Source organism: Lytechinus variegatus, chromosome 2, assembly GCF_018143015.1.
Source record: "Lytechinus variegatus isolate NC3 chromosome 2, Lvar_3.0, whole genome shotgun sequence".
Taxonomy (NCBI): Eukaryota; Metazoa; Echinodermata; class Echinoidea; order Temnopleuroida; family Toxopneustidae; genus Lytechinus; species Lytechinus variegatus.
This window is the reverse complement of record NC_054741.1, coordinates 70,590,077-70,612,499: the sequence shown is the minus strand read 5'-3', so window position 1 is coordinate 70,612,499 and position 22,423 is coordinate 70,590,077. Positions and strand designations below refer to the sequence as shown.

The 22,423-nt window shown below is 35.4% G+C and overlaps 2 protein-coding genes across 5 annotated transcripts in view; both read left to right on the top strand.

The window, feature by feature from the left end:
* The first annotated feature begins 496 nt into the window (after positions 1-496).
* Positions 497-11,828, top strand: LOC121408864 (mitogen-activated protein kinase 7-like). Of its 3 annotated transcripts, none has more exons than XM_041600544.1 (6): positions 497-587; positions 2,779-2,941; positions 3,333-5,304; positions 6,495-6,625; positions 6,973-8,143; positions 9,178-11,828. In XM_041600544.1, exons 2-6 carry the CDS (start codon positions 2,833-2,835, stop codon positions 9,398-9,400), a joined length of 3,606 nt encoding a protein of 1,201 aa, XP_041456478.1. In that variant the 5' UTR covers positions 497-587; positions 2,779-2,832; the 3' UTR covers positions 9,401-11,828. The 3 variants fall into 3 exon arrangements, with proteins under 3 accessions (XP_041456478.1, XP_041456476.1, XP_041456477.1); XM_041600542.1 differs by having other exon boundaries at positions 9,175-11,828; XM_041600543.1 differs by having other exon boundaries at positions 502-605; positions 9,175-11,828.
* Positions 11,829-20,719: 8,891 nt separating this feature from the next.
* Positions 20,720-22,423, top strand: part of LOC121408867 (3-methyl-2-oxobutanoate dehydrogenase [lipoamide] kinase, mitochondrial-like) — a 49,005-nt gene continuing 47,301 nt past the window's right edge. Inside the window, exon 1 of one of the 2 annotated variants that reach the window (XM_041600553.1) lies at positions 20,720-20,820. The gene's annotated coding sequence lies outside the window, so the exon portion shown is untranslated. The remainder of the gene's footprint in view (positions 20,821-22,423) is intronic. The other variant, XM_041600552.1, reaches the window with a different exon arrangement.

The window sequence follows — 22,423 nt, the reverse complement described above, 5'->3', positions numbered from 1 at the left end:
GACACACATTTTCCATTATAAAAAAATGTGAATGATCACAAACGCCTATAAATGGTGATGTTGATGTAAAATGATGATGAAAACCGTGGATGAAAATAAATGTTTATTTAAATTTATTTTATCGGTTGGTATGAAAAGTAAAAAAAAAATCTTGCTTACAAAAATGGCGAAAATACATACCGTATGGTCTATGATGTATAATGTTACTGGCCTCTGTCTGGTACAACGAATTCTGTGGTCTGGTATTCTGTTTTAAGAAAAGGATAAGGGGTCTGTCTACCTATCTTGATCAAGATGATTTGTATAAGCATTATTTATTTATTCATTTACTTACTTATTTCCTCACTGGAGTACATACATTTTATGGAGGCGGATCAGGAATGGGTGGAGTTGTTTTGAATTTAGTTTCGCAATTCTTTTTTTGTCATGAAACATTCGTCGCCGTCGCTCGTTGTTCATTGGCCAAGAGTTATCGCAGTTCTATTTTTAGATTCCATGATGTATTTATACAGGAGTCAACACCCGGGCGAATACACTGCCTTCCACCCAAATTACAAAGGATTTTAGTCAAATTTATGGAATCTCAGGTAAAATTCTTGACTCTTGTAAGTTTATTAGTACTGTTAAATCTATTTTGGTTATGTTTTAATCGTATTTGTTATTGTCGGCCTAGGAAGATTCTGTTTTCTTTTCATCTTTGCAAAATTATTTAGGCCTATCATGTTCGTATCGGTCCCACATGTACCATCTGATGTTTGTTAGGACTGTAGTTAAATCTTCCAATTGCGCGCTGGGCCCGCGGCCCGGGGCATGCCATTGCCATTGCCTTGGCTTGCGCTTGCATTCATTCAATAAACAAGGTTGAAGGTTATGAATGATGTATCCCTATTCTCTCTTGATAGTATGGTACTCCCTGTGTGGTTAGCTAGGCCAGGAGGAGTCCTAGACTAGCCTGCATTAGAGAGTAAAAATTATCTGCTAACGTGTTCAATTCATATTATTACTAGCTGTTGAAATCGAAATTGATGGCAAGATCGTAAAGTGGGTATTAAAAAATCAAAGTATTGATAAAATTGTGAAGTAGGTCACAGGGTTTCACAGGTATGAGCTTTTGCCACAGCGTGGCGTCTGTCCACAATTTCAAAATGCTTCATCATTTCAAGTCCGATTTCAATTCTGTTTGCTTTATATGAATATGATAGCACTACATGTAGGTGGGGGATTCAAAACTTCTACTCAGAAATTTGAAACTTATTAAATATGCTTATTTATGCACATTTTTCAAAATTCACAAAAAAAATTGTCTTTATTTGTTGACCGATTTTGATTTCTTTGCTTCCATCTGGTAGAGCTTCATGAGGTTCACCAAACTTGTACACAGATTTTTGAAATTGAAATTTTGACTTGAAAATTATTTATGCTAATTTATGCAAAATTTATTCATTATCACAAATAAATGCTCCTTTATTTGTTGACCAATTTTGAGTTTTTTTTTCATCCATCTGGTAGAGCTATATGAGGGTCACCAAACTTCCACACATAATTTTGAATAGAAAATTATTTATGCTTATTTATGCAAAAATTTATTCATAAATCACGAACAATACCCTTCTCCTTCATTTGATTATTAATTTCAGTTTTGTTTGCTTTATGATAGCTCTAGGTGGGGGATACTAAATTTCTACACAGAATTTTGAAACTCATTAAATATGATATTTTATGCATATTTTTCAAAACTCACAAAAATGCTTCTTATTTATTTGTTGAATGATTTTGATTTATTTTTCTTCCATCTGAGAGTCTTATGAGGGTTCTACACAGAATTTAGACATTTTGACGAGAAAATTATTTATGCTGATTTATACAAATTTTATTCGTGAATCACAAAAAAATGCTTCTCTGTCATTTCTTCATCAATTTTAATTACTTTCCTCAATTTATGTCACCATTGTTATTCATAGTACAATGTCAACTGGGCTGAAATTGAAAATTGTGTTAAAATTTGTTGCAAGATGCTAGATGAGCTCCACATCATTGATGTGCTAGTTACATTCATGATGGACAGAATTTGAATAAACATAATTTCCTCTGATAAATTTACCCAGAATGATTTAATAAATGACATCATCAACTCACTCATTGCATTTTCATGAAGAAATGTATATTAATGTTCACTGAAATATTGCAAAACTTTGACATTAGACTATTTTGATTATTCTCAATGTCATCCACTTTTTATGCAATTTTTAGGGGGTTTTTAACCTAATTTTGCACTATGTTTTCAAAAAACTTTTACCCTGCAATAGCCTTTTATCAACTTGCCCTTTCATGTTTTTGCTAGGTCATTTTTGCTTGCCATTGCTTTTACAACAACTCCTAATTATATTGACATGTCTATGTCTGGAGAATTTGTAATCTATTATCATGGTTGGTAATTTGAAAAATGTGTCAGTCATAAATGCAAAAATATCAATTTTCAAATTGCCAATGCTTTTTGCTGTCTTCCACATAGACCTACGTTCATGTTCTGAGGCATGCTTGCCATTATACACCTACATTATTCAAATTGAAATTGTAACTAACAGGTAATGATCTACTTGTATTTTAGTCTGAACTCAGAAGTGCCTTGTGCATCGCATAGCCTTGGCATTCACTCCTACAATCAATGCGCACGATTAGTGATATAATGTCAGAGGCTGCTGACGAATTACAGTTTTCATGTTCTACATAATTATATGAATGATGAATAATTTTTATCTGCTTTTTTGTTACCTGTAGATCTCAATGATGCCTTCAATTTGAACTTGGATCGAGTATAATTAAACTGACACAATGCAACAAGCTGCATCACGGAGTCTTCTTGCCTTTAAGGGCAGATGCATGGATGTCAAGTTTGACATAGGAAACTCAAATTATAAGCCTCTTGAGAAGATAGGAACAGGTATACAAACAAGCATTACTTTCATGTGTTGAAGTAGTTTTGAAATTGTTACTATTTGACTTTGTCTCGACAAAATTTAATTGTGGAATGGAATCTACATGTATTTATTAGTTGGAGTAAGTATTAAAATGCACTGCCATTTATAGCATGTACATGTAGTGTCATTTCCCAAGAAATTTCCTGGAATATGTACATTTTTTAATTCCAGTAGTTTGAAAATGAAATGACTGTCTGACAAGGGATAGCCTGTCCATGTCAGGACTCCATGCTTTTAGAAATTATTCGATGAAAATTTTTCTTTATTTTGAAATGAAATCGAATATTCCTTCAGTAACACTTGGTTGTATTCCAGTATGATAATCGATTTCTTGATATTTTGTCCGCTCACCAGGTGCCTATGGAGTTGTTTGTTCAGCACTCAATAAGAAGAACGGCGAGAAGGTAGCTATAAAGAAGATTCCAAACTCTTTTGATGAGCTCACCACTGCCAAGAGAACCTTCAGAGAGTTGAAGATCCTGCGCCACTTCAGACATGAAAATGTCATTGCCATTCGGGAGATCCTCATGCCCAAGGAACCTTTATCAGAGATGAAAGATGTCTATGTGGTCTTTGACTTGATGGAAAGTGACTTACATCAAATAATCCACTCCAATCAACCATTCAGTTTAGAGCACATCAGGTTCTTTCTGTATCAGATTCTGAGAGGTTTGAAGTACATCCACTCTGCTGATGTGATCCACAGAGACTTAAAACCGAGCAACTTGTTAGTCAACGAGAATTGCGAACTGAAGATTGGAGACTTTGGAATGGCAAGAGGACTGTCTACAATAAGTGCAGATAAGAAGAAAATGTTCATGACCTCATATGTAGCTACGAGATGGTACCGTGCACCAGAGCTTTTGTTTTCTTCAGATGATTACACTCTAGCTGTGGATGTCTGGTCTGTGGGATGTATTCTGGGGGAGATGATTGGTAGGAAGCAGATGTTTCCAGGAAAAAATCCTATTGATCAGCTCTCTCTCATAGTGAATGTTCTTGGCATGCCCCCAACTCACATGCTGAAATCAACAAGCAGTGATCAACTGTACAACTTCTTTCAGAAGAACTTTGCCAACAAGACTCCCAAAGACCTATCTAAACTCTACCCTAAAGCTGATCCTCAAGGTTTAGATCTGCTGGCAAAAATGCTTATATTTGAGCCATCGGAGCGCATAACAGTCAATAAGGCACTCCAACACCCATTCCTCGCTACCTACTACAGTCCTGATGATGAGCCAGACTGTTTCCCAAAGTTTGATTTTTCATTTGAGAACCAAGACATGACAAAGGAACAAATCAAGCAGCAAGTTGGCAAAATGATTCTGAAATACAATAAACCAAAAGGATGGGTCAGTAAAGGATTGCTGAGTGTTGTTCCAAAGACTGACGTGACAGGTGGTACTACTACACAATCAGCTAATAATTTTGGCACTCTCCAAACTGTAGGCCCTTCTAGCAGCCACAGTAGCCTCAAAACTATTGGACCTTCATCAAATGGTAGATGTGGACTTCAAACTATTGGTCCTTCATCCAGCAATCATGGAAGCCTACAAACTATTGGTCCATCCTCTAACAGTCTCCAAACCATTGGCCCTTCCTCCAGGAATCTGCAAACTGTTGGCCCTTCTTCTCATACTCTTCAAACTATTGGTCCTTCTGGAAGCAGGAATTCTCTTCAGAGTGATGGTCCATCAAGCAAAAGGGACACTCTGCAAACTGTAGGACCATCATCAAGAACAACAACTCTTGAGACAGTAGGTCCATCCTCTGAAGTGAGAAATGACAATGATGGTGATAATGCACCGCTCTCTCCCGGTGGTTCACCTCTCATCAGAGAAAGCTTGCTCTCTGGTCTTTCACAAACCTCACCCCTGTTTGGAGGACTCACTGACCTGTCACCAAAGTTTGTTGCAGCTGACAGTCTCAGCCCAGAAATCTTCAAACCTCCAATGGAGCCTAGCAGAATTCAGTTTGAGAGTCTGGATTCTAAACCTGATCCAACTCCTAATGTTTTTCTGGGATTACCTGACATTGGATCTGTACCTGGCTCTGTAAGTGACGTTGAAATGCCCAGTGCAAAGTCCACAAGTGGTGACACTGTGACATCATTCTTTATGTCATCAGAGAAAATACCCACCCAAGGAAAGGTATGCAGCCAAGCAACAACGTCCCTTCTTGTTTCAAGTGACATTGAAATGCGAAGTGCAAAAGGAGAAGCAACAACCCTTATTGGAGAACAAATTTCTAATGAAGCAGAAGGTACTGAAGAGAAAGACCGAAAAGATAATAGTCAAGGGAGCACTTCTGGTGTACCCCATACAAGGTATGTTAGGTGTTTAATTCAATCTACTAGATATAGTAAAATTTACAGGATTTTGGTCACTAGATTATTAATCTTTCATAACTTCCACCTTTACATTTGATTTAGATATTAATGTGAAAAATGATGGGTAGAAACCTTAGAATGATTAATTCATTTTCAGAGAAAAATCCTTTCAAATATCAGAATATATGTCTATTATAGTCTAAAAAATCACTTTGTTTTCCAGTAATTTATTTATACATTTGATCTATTCATTGTACATTCTATTCATTGTGCTAAATTATGGCAGTGGCCCTCAGGAAATAAATCGTCTTGGAGCTAATGTATATGAAGGAAACCTGTCAATAAAGATCCAGCTTTGTGATAGATTTTGACACAGTATTCCAAAAAATAATATTTTATTTCACCCTCATCCCTTTTCTTTCATTTTCTATTTTTTTTTCTTGGTCATGAAATATTTGGGGCCAAGAGTCCCCCCCCTTCTGTACGCAAGTGTTCTGCTGTGAATTAAATCCAGCCTTTTCCTACCGAAACACTCTTTTGGCGCGGCTCTCCTGGATGTTTAGTGTTTAGGTGTCTCTGAAGCTCTGACGGTTTAAGCGCCTTATTTGAGAATAAATTTAGCACATTCGACCCACATTGCTTTTGCATCACTGCGCAGTTATGATAAATCCAAATCTAATGTATTAATGTATTCAGAGTCACATTTTCTAAGTTACCTTAGGTACAGTAGATTTGTTTCCTCCCTCACCCTTTCACTTTAAAACAAGGTCCATTTTGATAAAAGTATATGCTTCATGAAATTTGAACATAAAGCTCTTAAGCACATTCGAAGCAATCAGTTTGAGAAATAAATGCATTTGCATTTGCAATTTTCCCCCAATTTTTTTTCTTCTCTGGAGCTTCTCACGGCCCACCTGAGAGAGCTTCGCAGCCCACCGGTTGAGAAGCGCTGTGCTAGGGTGTTAACCCAGTAATAAATTCTGGTCATCACACTCTACATAGAGAGAAACTCAATGACCAACATCTCTTTATACCTACTATAATTATACAGTCCCAATTTTCTCCTGCCAGACAATGCTCCAAAGCAGAATGAAGAATTTAAATAGTGGTGTAACTACTTTTCACAAGTATTTGCTTATCAAAGCTGATGAAACTTATCAAGAATTGTATTGAATTCTGCTCTACAGCAAAGAAGCAGATGGGCAGCGAGACCGTTCCAATAGCACTGGACAGAAAACCATTTCAGAAGACACAAAGGCTCTCATCAAAGCGGCTCTCATGAACTCTGCTCTCAAGAATCATAAAAAGGAGAGAGTAGGTGAGTTACTGTAACTTCTATTTTTTATCGAATTTCCAAACTTAGATGACATGGGTGCAGTGAAATCATTGGAATTGTCTTTATTATTGTTAATCATTGTCAGCATTTATTACAGAGTGTAATCTTTAATTGATGAAACTATGAATGCTGCATGACCAATCCATTATTTTTTTATATATAATGCATGCATTTTCTTTATTGAGCCTAGTAGGTGTTTCACCTTCAATAAATCATTGTGATTTATATTCCCTCTGGTTTCCAATGCAATGTACCTGACAAACTTCTGTCTGGCATTCAGAAGATGGTGTTTTCCATGAACTTGATATATTCATTCTCTCCTATCTTAGAATCTACTTCAAGTGAACCAGGCAAAGGAGGTGGTAAGATGCCTGTGACAGCATTATCTCGTCAGCGGGAACGAGAGGAAAAACGCAAGCAGAAAATGCGGCGATCGATGAAGAAGAAGAAGAATCGCAATGACAAAGAGGAAAAGAATGTATCTCCTGCTCTTTTGACAGAGGAGGATAAAAATATGTTAGAGAGATGGAATCGGATGCAACAAAAAGAAGCTACTGCTTCAAAGTCTCAGGATGAAAGCTCCAGACGAGTGAAGTCTGAATCAGATGTGCCATATGAGCCAGCAGCTAAGTCTCAGGTTCCAAACAATCCCAAAAGATCAGACGTTGTGCAATATTCAATCAAATCAGACGTTTCAAGTAGAAGTGATTCAAAAAGTTTTAAAGTGTCAGAGAGTCTAATGGAGTCTCCAAAATTTGGTGCAACTGCAAGTCCAACTCTCTTTGATGAGATATCATCTTTGAATCAAGAAAGTTATCCGCAATCCCCTGATTACCTCTCCCAGCTAGACCTACCTTCAGGGAATAGTTTGTTTGGATCTGTTTCTCCCTACTCCCTTAATGTGGAGAGCACAAGTGAAACACGTAACTCATCTCAAAACAGAATGCCTTTGGGAGCTACATGTGGTCCTCGAGAGGAACTACAATTTAATTCCACCCTGCAAGCAACAAACCAACAAACCATGCCCTTCACGCCCATGTTTGTTGCAACATCAAGGAATCGCTCCGGCAGTGATGTGTTCCTCAGCCCAAAGAAGTCTCCAAAGCAGCAGTTCCTGTACCGCTCTCCTGCAGATCGACAGACGCCCTCACCACCCAGTCACATCCCATCTCCACCATCATGCCTACAGAAATCACCACCTGATTACAGGTCGACAACTGCACAAGCCAATCCTGTAGGGTTGTTGAACAACCAATCCACTTCCTTGGCAGGTCAATCACAAGACCATTCTTTAGGGAGACGTAATGATTCAACTTCTTCGGACATCACCACCATCATCAGACAGCTTTCTCGCTCTGTTGTGGAAGACACATTGCCCTCACTGTTATCTGTGCCTTTACCAGTCACGCCAAAGGGAGATGGAGGTGGCTATGGGCTCAGTCTTGATATAGAGGAACTGATGGGAGAATCTCTTGACCCCAATGTCCAAATAAATGATGGGTAGGCATACGTTTAATTTCTATTTGAAGAGTTTCTTTGTAAACGGGGTTAGATCCAATTTAGTCCATTCCTAGAAAATCATGTTTTTTTATTCTCCAATATTGCAATATTCTTATGCGAAACTAAAGTGTCATGATATACTACCCTACCATGTGCACATAAAATTGGATATAAAAGAAATTTACCTGTCTTCATATTTTTCAAATATTTTTTTTCAAAAAATTACTATTGTCGATCTAGCCCCTTTTGCAAACAAACTGAAAATGATCTAAGGGTTTGACTTTGACCCCCCCCCCTCCCCACATTCTTCTTTCTATTCACACCTGTGTAGGAAACACATAAGAGTGACGGGCCATTTCGGCCCAAATTCTCCCGTAATTCCCAAAGTGGAATGATTTGGGGCAACTGCAACTATCTTCTCGAGACGAGCCCTCTCTAGCCACAAATATTCAAGAATTTTTATATAAAGAGTATATATAGAGAATTAATCATCTACATACTGTATGGCAGAATAATTATATTTTCTTCTATAACATAATTGTGTGTTGTATATAAAAGTAGTCCTTGAAGTGAGAGAAATAGCCTTTAAAATTCAGTAATATGCCAAATGTGAGTATAAAAAGAAGAAGAATATTTCCATCCTTAATACTCATTCCATATTTGGTGTTTATTATTCAATTTTTAATGATGAATGTAATTCAAGTCTTTATCAAAATCTACAAGGCCAGGGTACTACTGCTTTATTGTAAAAAGATGCATTTATGATAAGTTCATAAGAGACCATGTACATGTATTACTCAATCATAAATAAAAAAAACTCTTGTATTTTTATGTGAATTAGCTCTGATGAAATACATGAAAGTGATGGTGAGATCAGTTTTCATGTACATGAAGAAATAGTGTTCTGAAAATAGATGTGATTAAACAGAGTTCAAGTGACCCTTACTTGGAATTCTTTACATTTTTAATTAAACAGTCATTGAAATATATTATTTACTCTCTCTTTCTCACTGTTTAAATTATATTAACAGCAGCAGATGTGATTCCGCTCCTCTCTCTGCCTCACTCCTCTCTGATTGGCTGGATGTCCGCAACCTGAACTCTGAAGATATGAAGGCGATTGAGCAGGATGTGCGTATCCTGACGAATGAGAACTTACGCGATATACAACGTGAGCTGGGGCTCACTTCACCTGTAGGTATACCGGTCATACCACCTTTGGGTGCAGGGCAGTCAGACAGGAACCGAAAGATGTAACTGCCAAGAAATACCTGCCAGTTTTACTGATGAAAAGATGTAAAATATCGGCAGTCGCAAATCCATCATTATTAGTGTTATTTGTGTGTATGTGCATTACTGAATTAAAAAAATTGAAAATGAAATTTTGTGATTGTAATGCAGTTTGAAATTTAATTCATGACTATTGCTCTCATTGTTGTGAAAAGCCTAGTCCAAATATGATGCGACAAATTCAGCAACATTTTTCATAGTGTTCATACACCTCACATATTTAAGTACTTTATTGAAAATGAATAATAGCTAAACAAAGTCAAATTTTGAATGGAAACGCAGCACACAAAGACAGGATGTGCCTATGCTTGTTAATTGTAATTGTAGTTTGTAAAGTTTACCTAGTTGAAACTGATTTTTAAAGTTTTTCTCCTTTTCGAAATGAATTATAAACAGACAGGGTCCATTTCCATTCCAACATGGCCAAAGAAAGACTCATTCGTGTATTCACATTTAAAACCAATGAGAGCTCCATTTGATGGTATAAACTATATGAGAATCACTTTGTAATTTTAGGCTGAGAAAGGCATGGATTAACCCACTCTTTCATTGGTGGAAAGTGATAATTATATAGCACCAATTTTAGAAATATGCAAAGTCTATAGAAATTATGAGTGAAATATCAGATGATCAGTGTGTTTCTATTTCAAAGCAGCAAATCAACACTTTATGAAATCAAATTTTGATCAATTTTTATTTTGCAACTTAAACTAGAAATGAGCTTTAAGTGAATTTTTGTTTGCTTTTCAATCTATGGTAGTTGTGTGCAGTACTGGTTTTGTATGAAGAATTACTTTCAAAATTGAAATTAACTGCAAGAGATGTCTCATGAATCGTCAATGTTTTAGATGAAATAATTGAATAAAAATTCTTAAAATTTCAGTGTTAATGAAAGAAGACATTAATTTTGTCATGAGCATATTTTGGGTCACTGCCAGTAAGATAATGATATTCAGTGGAAATGATAGACTCACATGTAGTATACATATAAAACATGATTTTAATCACTATTAAATAGTTTACCTGATCTTTAAAACTTTATATAAAAGAAAAGAGTCTAGTAATTAAATTTTTAAACTACATAAGAATTTTAGCTGTGTGCCATCTGGACTTGATAAAGAAAGTGTTTCCAATCATCTGATCATATATCATGTAGTAAAACAACAAAAAGCAAATGTGCAGGAAAAAAAAATCAAAGGCATGTTGCAAACATGGTAAATCCTATCTTGTGTATTTTTCATGTAAAACTAGTTGTGTGCTAAGCACTTTCTGTGTAAACAATTGTTTTCTTTGAGCAAAGCAATTGATAGAATCAAGAATTTTTATACATCATCACATTGGTTTCTGCAATTTTGGCCCTGTAAAACTGTCCAATAAAGCAGAACTGTTTGTCTCTGGCAAATCAATAACAAAATTTGCAATCAGTTGTAAATATAGATGGTAACTCTGTAATACAGGGCCCTTAAGTATGCATTATTATGATTTCCATGTGAAGCCATTGTTTTTTTTTGAGGGGTGTGTGAGCTTTTAATCATACAGGGAAATTGATTATCAATTGTAATCTTTGCATTGATAGTGACGTGTGAACAATGTTTGACACAGCTTTGCCCAACAAGGATGTTGGTATCTACTTCAAAGAAAATTACAGTGTGTATTTTTGTGGTTTATATTTAACCACAGATGATGCTACCCTGAAGGAAAAATTTCCTGAAAATGTTATATTTGATAAAACAAAATATGATCGATATTTACATTAAAATCCTTATGTTGACAATCTGAATTGTGATGGAAAAAGGTCACGTCGAGGAGATTATGACGTGTTCTGAATGCGATCATCTTTGCAATTATTTCTTTATAAATGATGTTGCTGTGAATATAGTTCGTAAGAATATTTTCTCCACTAAATAGTATTTGCCTGCAGAAAGGCTTTATGTGGCATGTTAAACATGTATGATATGTAGCACATAGTTAGGCTGAAGATGTAGATTCGCTTTTAAATTTATCTCGATGTAGTGCAATTACAGTTCTTGTTAAGGTGTGCATTTCTTAAAGACTTCACAAACAGTTTTAAGTTGCTTGTCTCTCATGAGCTTTATTATTATCTTTGCATTATTCATCACTTATGCAAACCTGGAACCTTATTTCAATTGATTTAGATTATTTGAAATACAGTCTTCATCTGCTGAAATGTCAAGAAAGCGTAGGGCATTTCATTGTTTGTAAGTTAGTCTCATTTAGAACTACACAGTGTCTGTGTTAATTGCTTTCTGAAAAAGCACAATGAATAGGGAGTGTTAAACATGAGATTCCTATTTTTATAAGCAGGAAACCTGACAAATATTGCTAACTTTGATGCCATGAATGTTGATTTTCTTTGGTTTTTTTTTTATTTCTGGTGTTTTTTTTTTTTTTCTGAAGCTTTTTTTCCTGTATTTGAAACTTTTTTTTTCTGTATTGATACCCTGAAGGGAAATTTTGAAGGTTTGAATATTGATGATCCTCAACGTTTTAGTTGCCAAATATTATTTTGACAAAAAAAAGTGCTGCATGAAATGGCAATGACCTTTTTTTAATTTTTGGCTTTTTCAGAAAATTGTTGCCCCTCTGAACAACGTAAGGGTTACTTCACAAATCCAGTGAGTAAAATATCATCTTTAAAAAAAAATTACTCAGAAGGGTATTTTCATGAGGACATATTTCAGTATGCTGTCTATTATATGGATTATTTCACAGGGTGAAGAGTGCTTAAATCCATATCAGCCACTCACTGCTTTATTAACTACTCTTTTTCATCTGTTTTCACATTCGCTGACACAGACACTGCATGCAGGTCTCAATGAGACTTAAACTCTTTGGTTATTTGGAATGAATTTATGAACAAGTTAATACCCAGACAAGTTGTTATCTCACAAACATGTTAGGCATCGGTTGTCTTTGAGAAACATATTGTAGAAAATAGAATGATTTTGTCATTGAACATGTGTTCATGAAACAGGCTCCAAGTGTACATTCAAAATGGTGGAGAGGATATATGAATGACATAGAACAACAGAACTTGAGAGAAGTTAATAAAATGTTGCAATGCTCATTTCTAACCCAAGAGTTACTCTGTGTGATGATGTTTTGTGACATAATTCTGCAATGGACTTCATTTATATCCCTGGTGATTTGTGATATATATGTCAATCTATTGAGAGTAGGTAGGTACTAATCAAGATATTACTCAAATTGATAGTTTACAGACTTAAAAGCTTGTTTATAATGACTTTCACACCAGGATGTTTTCGCCAACTCATGTTGACATAGTCAAGCTTGTTATCATTAAATCCCATTTCTTGTCAAGAATTAACTTTTTATATCAAATCAAATTTCCATTTCAAGAATTAATTTAAACAAATCGTGCTGTGTTTATTAGCATATGACAATGTTTGAAGTCAAGAGAAGTCTCATTTTTAACAAAATTCACATTTTACTTTGGGAAAGGTAATGCTTGCTTGCCCCTGACAATTATGCTCATAGCATTGCATGTCTATGAACCCCAGCCCAGAGAAGCTAGATGAACATGCAATTTTCAGAATATGAATATGGCTGTTGATATGTATTGTGCACGGAAGCTATGGGTGTGTGTGGGTGTGTGTTGCTGTGTGGTGTGGGACGGTGTTGTGTGTGTGGGTGGGGTTGTGTGTGAGGGAGGTGTGTGTATTGTGTGTGACGGAAAAATTACCAAAGAAGAATGTTATAAAGCGCTCAAAGTATGAAACTTAACAAATCTCCTGGAAACGACGGGTTTACTGTAGAATTTTATCTTACATTTTGGCCGCTTTTAGGAGGGTTACTGGTAGATGTCTTAAACGAAGCATTTGAAAAGGGTTGTTTATCAACCTCTCAAAAACAAGGTGTTATAACATAAATTGAAAAAGATGGCAAAAATCCTTTATATGCTAAAAACTATAGACCAATTACATTGTTAAACACTGACTATAAGATAATCGCAAAGATAATGGCAAAACGAATAAAGGACGTTTTGAATGACATTATTTCTCCTGATCAAGTTGGCTATATAAATGACAGACACATTGGTGAAGCTATACGTTTGATAGATGATGTAATTTTTCACTGTAACAATTACTGTGAGGAAGAGATTTTCCTTATAGCAGTCGATTTCCAAAAGGCTTTTGACTCTGTCTCACATAACTTTCTTTTTAAAGTATTATAAATATTTGGGTTTGGACAATATTTTTGTTCTTGGGTTAAAACCATGTATAACGGAATTAGTAGTTGTATTATGAATGGAGGTCTCTCCACTGGTTATTTTGATATTAAGAAAGGGTTAAGGCAGGGTGACCCACTTTCACCGTATCTGTTTTTGGTAGTTATAGAAACCATGGCTCACGCGCTTAGGAATGATAGTGTTATTAAAGGAGTGGAATTTGGTGATTCTGAAGTTCGACAAATTTTATATGCCGATGACATGACTTTGTTTGTTAGGGATGAAACATCAATTAAAAGAATACAGGACATATTCCAAGCTTTCCATGACTTAAGCGGTTTAAAGGTTAACATAGAAAAAACTAATATAATGAGGATAGGAAAAAACAGGAATGACCTGGGAACACTACCATTTGGCAATATTGTAACGGAAATGAAAATTTTAGGCGTATATTTTTCCTTGGATGTAAAGAGGATGGAAAACCTGAATTATAAGGAGATTTTGAGTAAAATAAAAAGGATTCTGGGATGGTGGAAACAGAGAGACGTGACAATAATGGGGAAAGTACATTTGCTTAAAACATATGCCTTGTCAAAACTGAATTATGTTTCGTCATCATTAGTTGCTCCAAAGTGGGTAGTAACATAGATCAAGAAAATTTGTTTTGAATTTATATGGAACGGAAAAGACAGAATTAAAAGAGATATTTGTTACCAGGACTACGGAAATGGCGGCTTAAGGATGATAGATTTTGATTTATTTGTGAAAACTCAAAGAGTAATGTGGTTAAAACGGTTGCTTTATGGGGAAAGAAATATGGGCTGGAAGCGTTATTTTGACTATAGCTTTAGAAAAGTGGGAGGTAGGTTTATTTCACTCTGTAATTACGATGTTAAATTATTAAATTTAAAAGCACCAGTGTTTTATTTTGAGATGTTAAGGGCTTGGCAAGATATGGAGGAAAATCGGAATTTTAGTGCAGGAAAAGCTAATCCAATTTTTTTTCAATAATAAAGATTATATTTTGAGAGGTAAAATGATTTTTGATGAAGACTTGTTTAAGAAAAATATTTATCTAGTAGGTCACATTTTCGAGGAAGAGCAGGTGAGAACAATCGATTATTTTCATAATTTAGGTTTGAGTGCTGAAAATATCATGGAAATTTGGAAGTTAACTGATGTAATTTTGAAAAGCGGAAAATATAATGGGAATTTCCACCATTTATGCTCGAATGACGTACACAAGTACAATATCTCTTTGAAGATGTTTGGAAAGATAATTTTACTGAAAGATGTACCTTCTAGAAAGGTTTATGAAAATTTTGTAATAAATTTACAACATCTCTATACTTTACAAATAAGGGATGGCCACAATAATTTTGATGTCTCAAAAAAAGAAATCTCAGGAATATTTATAAGACCTAGAATCACAATAATCTTACCAAAAGTAAGAGAATTTCAATATAAATTACTTCATGGTGCAATATACACCAACGAACATTTGTTCAAATTTGGTTTTATAGATACTAATATCTGTTCATTCTGTAAACATAACCCGGAATCTTATGAACATTTATTCTGGCTTTGTAATGATGTTAAAGCTTTATGGCAGAGGGTCATTGAAAAACTTAGTTTGATAAAGCTTCAAAATGCAGAGTGGAAAGATATACATGTGGGAATTAATGGATCCGATCTTGAAGTGAAATTTTCTAACACGGTAATCTTTTTAATGAAATATATCATTTTTAGATCAAGGTCAGAAGGTAGAGTTCCTACTCAAGACGAGAGTATTCAGAGAGTCGTAGAATATCGAAATGAAGAAAAAGCAATAGCTATTAAAAGGAACAAGTTAGACAAGCATTTATTAAAATAAAATGTTCCGAAATAGCAGGACTGAGGGCGATATCCAGGTGTGATTTGGGAGAAAGTGACTGTGTAGGTGTGTGTGAGGGTGTATGTGTGTATGTGAGGGTGGGTGTATGTGTGATTTGGGGGGAGGGAAAATGAAGTTTTCCTTTGGGATGGGTGATTCTTTGGGATGTTTTGTTTTTTTTGTTTTTTACTCTTCTATTTTTTTTTTGATTTGCTTTGTTTTTGATGAGTGCAAGCCAAGTAATTTCATATAGTTTTAAATCATTGTTGAATATTTGATACATGAAAGGAAAAGTGTTAGGCATATTATATGTATTTTTTTAAAGGGGATCCTAGTGTCAGTATATCTATTTGTTTATTGGTTTGTTTTGGATTTGGGTCTCCTTTGTTTGTTCTTTCTTTGTATTCCATGTATAAATCGCCCTCCACAAATGAGCAAGGGAAGACTTTTTGTTTGGGGCGGGGGGGGGGGGGAGGAGTGGTGTTTCAACCATTTTTATAACTGATTTCATTGTTTCTCCTTTAAGTTATATATGATTTATGCTTGTATTAAGTTAGTGAAAAAAGTCAAAATATGAAATGTAAAATATTATTTTATGTGTTTTGAAATGTTATATTTTTGTTCATGGAATCAGAATAAAACAGTATGAAAAAAAGTGTATTGTTCAAGTGACAAGATATCTGGCAGGAGGGGGGGGGGGCGTGAATATGCGAATGAGGATAGAAGATCAGGAAGGGAAACTTAATTTCTAAAATTTCCTACCACATTTCTCTTCCTTGTTTTCTTTAATTCTTGTTTATTTCAACTTTTTCAAATTTCTTTGCTCATTTCTCTTCCTTGTTTTCTTTCTTGTTTATTTCAATTAGTGTTCAAATGTCCTATCTCATTTCTCTTCCTTGTTTTTTGTTGTTGTTTATTTCAATTGTTCAAATATCCTACCTAATTTATCTTCCTTGTTTTCTTTCTTGTTCATTTCAATTGTTAAATTTCCTACCTCATTTCTCTTCCTTGTTTTTGTCTCATCTGCATAGCAGAGTGAGACTATAGGCGCCGCTTTTCCGACGGCGACGGCGGTGGCGGCGGCGGCGGCGGCGGCGGCGTCAACATCAAATCTTAACCTGAGGTTAAGTTTTTGAAATGACATCATAACTTAGAAAGTATATGGACCTAGTTCATGAAACTTGGCCATAAGGTTAATCAAGTATTACTGAATATCCTATTAGAATTTCATGTCACATGACTAAGGTCAAAGGTCATTTAGGGTCAATGAACTTAGACCATGTTGGAGGAATCAGCATCGAAATCTTAACCTGAGGTTAAGCTTTTGAAATGTCATCATAACTTAGAAAATATATGGACCTAGATCATTAAACTTGGACATAACTTGTATTATTTCTTGTTTATTTCATTTGTAAATTTCCTACGTCATTTCTCTTCCTTATTTTTCTCTCTTGTTCATTTTAATTGTATATTTCTTACCTCATTTCTCTTCCTTATTTTCTTTCTTGTTTATTTCAATTGTAAATTTTATAACTCATTTCTCTTCTTTGTTTTCTTTCTTGTTTATTTCAATTGTATATTTCCTACCTCATTTATCTTCCTTGTTTTCTTTCTTGTTTATTTCAATTGTAAATCTTATACCTCATTTCTCTTCCTTGTTTTCTTTCTTGTTCATTTCAGTTGTAAGTTTTATACCTCATTTCTCTTCCTTGTTTTCTTTCTTGTTTATTTCAATTGCAAATTCATTTATACCTCATTTCTCTTCCTTGTTTTCTTTCTTGTTCATTTTAATTGTATATATCCAACCTCATTTCTCGACTTCCTTGTTTTCTTTCTTGTTTATTTCAATTGTTCAAATTTCCTACCTCATTTCTCTTCCTTGTTTTTTTTTGTTGTTGTTTATTTCAATTGTTCAAATATCCTACCTAATTTATCTTCCTTGTTTTCTTTCTTGTTCATTTCAATTGTTAAATTTCCTACCTCATTTCTCTTCCTTGTTTTCTTTCCTGTCTATTTCTTAAAGGACAAGTTAATCTGTCTCAACAGCAAAATAGTTTGAATGAGTTATTCAAACAAGCATATTATTTTTTGTCCATAACTGGATGAGAATCAGAAACAAATTTAACGATAGTTCTTAAAGCTTTGCAATTAATGAGAGAGATGATGACATCAGGAGTCACTAAAAATTGCGGTATCAGTTATAACAAAAAATAAGGTATTTTAAGTTGTGTAGATTTGATGAAAAATAGCTCTTGAATAAAGATGGATATTACTTTGAAAGCGTGTTTTACATTAAATAATCATGTCATATATGAAAGATATAACTTCGACATTATTGGTCCTGTTGGCCCTATCCCTATCATGTTAGTATTGTGCAAAAATGTTTAGCTTTTCTTTACTTTATAAAAAAAACCCTAATGTTATATCTTCATCATCTGGTTTCAAATTTTAAAATAAATTTTCAGTGTTTTTTTTCTTTACTTTCTTAATTGGCGTCGACTTGACCATCAAGCCAGATTGAGGTTAAGGGGTAAAAGATGAATTTCTGGGGCCTGTTGCAGAAAGAGTTGCGTTTAAACGCAAGTCAAAAATCAAACGCAAGTCCCAAATGCGCGCTGTTGATTGGTTGAAAATCAAGTTGCGCATGATTTTTAGAGTTGCGATCGATTGCAACTCTTTCTGCAACGGGCTGGACTGACAAATTCCAAATCCTGGCTGGAAATAAAGTGATTTGAACAGATAAAGAAAAGGTCGACTTTGTTTGTTTTTTGCCAGTAAAATTTGGGAAAACGTGCCACCCCCAGCATGGCCCCATGGCGTGTGTACTCAGCGGCACCCCCTCCCCTGGGGCGGTATTCTGAAAACGTTCTTATCTTAATTTTGTTCTTATCTACGTCACTTTCTTAAATTGGTATTCTGAAAACGTTCTTATTTTTTTCTTATCTTTTGTTCTTATCTTTGTTCTTATCTTGCTCTCCACCCAATGCTGAGCGCGTAAATTTACAACTCGCGCATATAATATACCAAAGCGCGCTAAAAGATAAGAACAGAATGTAGATAAGTGGTATTCTGAAAACGTTCTTATCTTTTTCTTTCTTATCTTTCACGATATTTAAGATAATATTTAAGATAGCAAGAGGGTTATCACATCTCACGATGTCCGCGTTTTTTCTTGCTCAAAATCGATGGCCTCTAGTAGTAACAAGTACCCACAAGTATTCCTCCCACCATTTATTTCATTCACCCTTTATTTTGCCCGTCTCTTTTTTCTATCCCTTCTTTCTTTTCCATTTTTTATTCCTTTCTATCTGTCTGTCTTTCTTCCTTTCTATCTGTCTGTCTTTCTTCCTTTCTATCTGTCTGTCTTTCTTCCTTTCTATCTGTCTGTCTTTCTCCCTTTCTATCTGTCTGTCTTTCTGTCTTTCTTCCTTTCTATCTATTTGTCTTTCTGTCTGTCTTTCTTCCTTTCTATCTGTTTGTCTTTCTTCCTTTCTATCTGTCTGTCTTTCTTCCTATCTGTCTGTCTTTCTTCTTTTCTTTCATTCTTCATTTATATCTTTACTTTTGTTCTGTTTGAATCTTTTAATTTCTTTTTTTTCTTTTGCTTTGTTTCATTTATACTTCATCTTTCTTCCTTTTTTATTTTCCCTTTTCGTTTTATCCCTTTCTTTTTTTTTCTTTACCGAGTCTTTTTTCTGCTTTCCCCCCGTTTCTCTTCCTTTTCCTTCTTTTTCTTTTTTCTTTCTTTCTTCCTTCACTTGTTGTAATCTTTATTTTTCTTCCATTCTTTCGTTTTTATATACATGCTTTTCCTTTTTTAATCATTCATTTTCCCCTTTTTCTTCCTTCCCTTTAATAATTCTTAATTTTTCTTATTTTTTTATTTCTGCTTTCTGGCACTTTTGTGTCTTTTTTTTACTTTCTTTTTTTTCTTTATTTTGCTCATTCTTTTTTTTCGTTCGTTCTTTATTTACTCTTTTTCTTTACTTTCTTTCTTCTCTCTGTCTTTCTTCTATTAACTTTTTCTTTATTCTTTCCATTGATTTTTTTTCGGTTTTTTTTCCCAACTTTTTAGTTTCCCTTTCGTTTTCTTTTTCTTTCTTTCTTTCTTTCCTTCTTTCTTTCTTTTTTTTCTTTCTTTCCTTATTTCTTTTTTCTATGAATTTACCTTTATTTCTCTATCTTTTTGTAGTCTTCATATTTGCGTCAAATTTCCTTTCATTTTTTTCTCTCATCTTTATTTCTTTGTTTAATTTTCTTTTTTTTCTCTCTTCCTTCACTTTTTACATTTTTATTCCCTTTTTTCTCTTTCTTTATATTTCTTTCTAACTTTCTTTCATTCGTTTTTTTTTAGACTTTTTTTTTCTTTTTCGGTTCCTTGTTAATTTATTTTATCTTATATTAGTTTGACCTTTTTCTATTTTTGTGTGTATTCCTTTTAGTTAATTTCTTTTTTTTTCTTCATTTTTGTTCCTTCACTTTATCATGGATAATTGTTCTATTTTTTTCTTCCTTTTCCTTCTTTTATTCATTCTATTTTCTTTCTTTGTTATTTTTGAATTCTTTTTGCTTGCTTTCTTTCGTTTACTCTTTATTTTTTTCATTATTTTCTGCTTTGTCCCTTTTATCTTTTTTTTCTGCTTCATTCTGACCCTTTTCTGTCTTCTTTCTTTCATACCTACTTACTTTCTTTCTTCATATTTTGTTCTGTATTCGTACCTGCTTTGTTTACTTTTCTTACTTTTTTTTGCACGTGGACGTCTCGAAATAATAAAATCAGCCATTGCGTATAAAATGCCTATTTCGCGCAATGCGCCAGAAACGGTGAACGCGCAGCGCCCATGATATTCTCTTCACATAAGGAACGCTTCTATTGGTTAAACTGCCAATATAAAGCGCATTTTGATTGGTAAAATCTTAAAAATGGGCGTGTTGGAGATAAGAAGGGGGCAGTCCTTACAGAGATAAGAACGCGTTAAGAAGATTTTCAGAATACCGATTTGCAATGATTTTAGCGTCTTCTTATCTCAGTGAGATAAGATAAAAGATAAGAACAAAGATAAGAACGTTTTCAGAATACCACCCCTGGGGTGGTCCTCTCCCCTCCCATTTTCACCCCGCCCGAGCCCATTCCTTTTCTTTCTGTGCCAGAGCCGCGCCCTTGGACTTGGCGAAAAATCAACTAATGAGGGAGCTCTTTGAAAACATTTACTTACGGTAATTCTGTACGAAATCTGCCGTGGCCGTAGGAATTTCGAGAAATATCCCAATTTTTACAACTTTGGTCTTTTAAATATATTCCAGGTAAGTGCATTTTCAATATTGATTACGTATTGTGAATAATTAGTGTAAATAATCTCGATAATGAGGAAATATGGCAAGAATATTGTCCAAACAACAAGTCTTGGGAATGAATGAGTAATTCCCACGGCCCACGGCACGGTTTCGTTAGCCTTCGGTATCGCATCCGCATGGAGCGGCCAGGGACGGGGATCGGGGACGACGCTGGTTGGTGCATGGTTACTTAGCTTAGGGCGAAGTTCGTGCAGGCTCCAGCTAGCAGCTCCATTTCACTACCGCTAGGGCTAGGCGCTACACTACGCTCCACCTACCCTAACCCAGGCCAGGGAGCTCTCGCACGCGCAGTGTGCGGTAGCCAGGAGGCTTCTAGAGATTAAGAATCATTTACTAACGTAGGTTACTCTCAACGAAGCCAGGTCTTCCTTTCTAGGCGATCCTGTATTTTAGGGGTCTAAATTATTTTAGGTTGCTAACTTCAGGCAACAGCTCCACGGGCTGGTGATGTATAGGGGCCGGGGGGGGGGGGGGGGGTGGTATAGAAATAGAATGACGGTATACTATAAAGCCGTCGGGGTGTCACGTGACCCGGGACTAGTCATGGCCGAGCGGGGGGGGGGGGGGGGGGGTATGCAGTGAAGAAATATAGTGCCATGCAGCACGCCTTGGTTTTAGGGGGGTTTATTATTTGGGGCATAATAGGGGGTATATCTGACTTCTGAGCACTTATGGGTATACCACCCCCCCCCCCACCCCTATATATCTCATGATACCCCATTGGTAAATACAACTTTACATCATGTACATCTACTACATAGGCGTGTAGTAGTAATCCTATAATAGCATACGTACGCACTACTGTTGCCTGAACTGAAGTTAGCAACCTAAAATAATTTAGACCCCTAAAATACAGGATTGCCCCTTTCTAAATTGTGTGTACCACCAAAAAAACAAACTAAAGTTTAACTTTCGCCCCCGAGATTTCTACTTTCTTTCTAAAACTAAGATCTAGCCCCAAATCATGTACATGGGTAGACCAAAAGCTTCAGTCTCTGTATTTTGGTTGTTCCGCTGAACTGCGTTGGCTCACTCACCAATACATAGACTGAAAAGCTTGGAGGCCCGTACGTACAGACAACGTATTTTAGCAGTAACGTTAGATCGAACAGCGGGAACCCGATTTTCCGATCGTTTTTTTGTACATAAAATGTCATATTATGAAAAAGAAATCACATCCATATTTACGAAAAAATGTTTAAAATTCAGAAATATCGTACCTTAGACCTCAGTTACCGCTAATTCTTTTGAAATGATGATCGAAACATCGTCATCTTCGATCCTTTCGTTGGTCAAGGTAAGTTGCCATCTTGGATGACGTCATCATCATTACAGACGTATTTACCAGTCGCTACCTATCGCGATTTGTGCCGCTGCTTTGCGCTGCGCTTGGACATATTGATGTGCGTGCGTTCGGAACTTGTCGCTCGCATTGATTGGCCAAGATATCGAAAATTTAATCGGAAAGCCTTGATAAAAGCACAACTCGTTGACGGCTGCCATATTTTCCTCTCCGGCAGAAAGTCAAAAAATAAGGAATAACCCGGGGAAT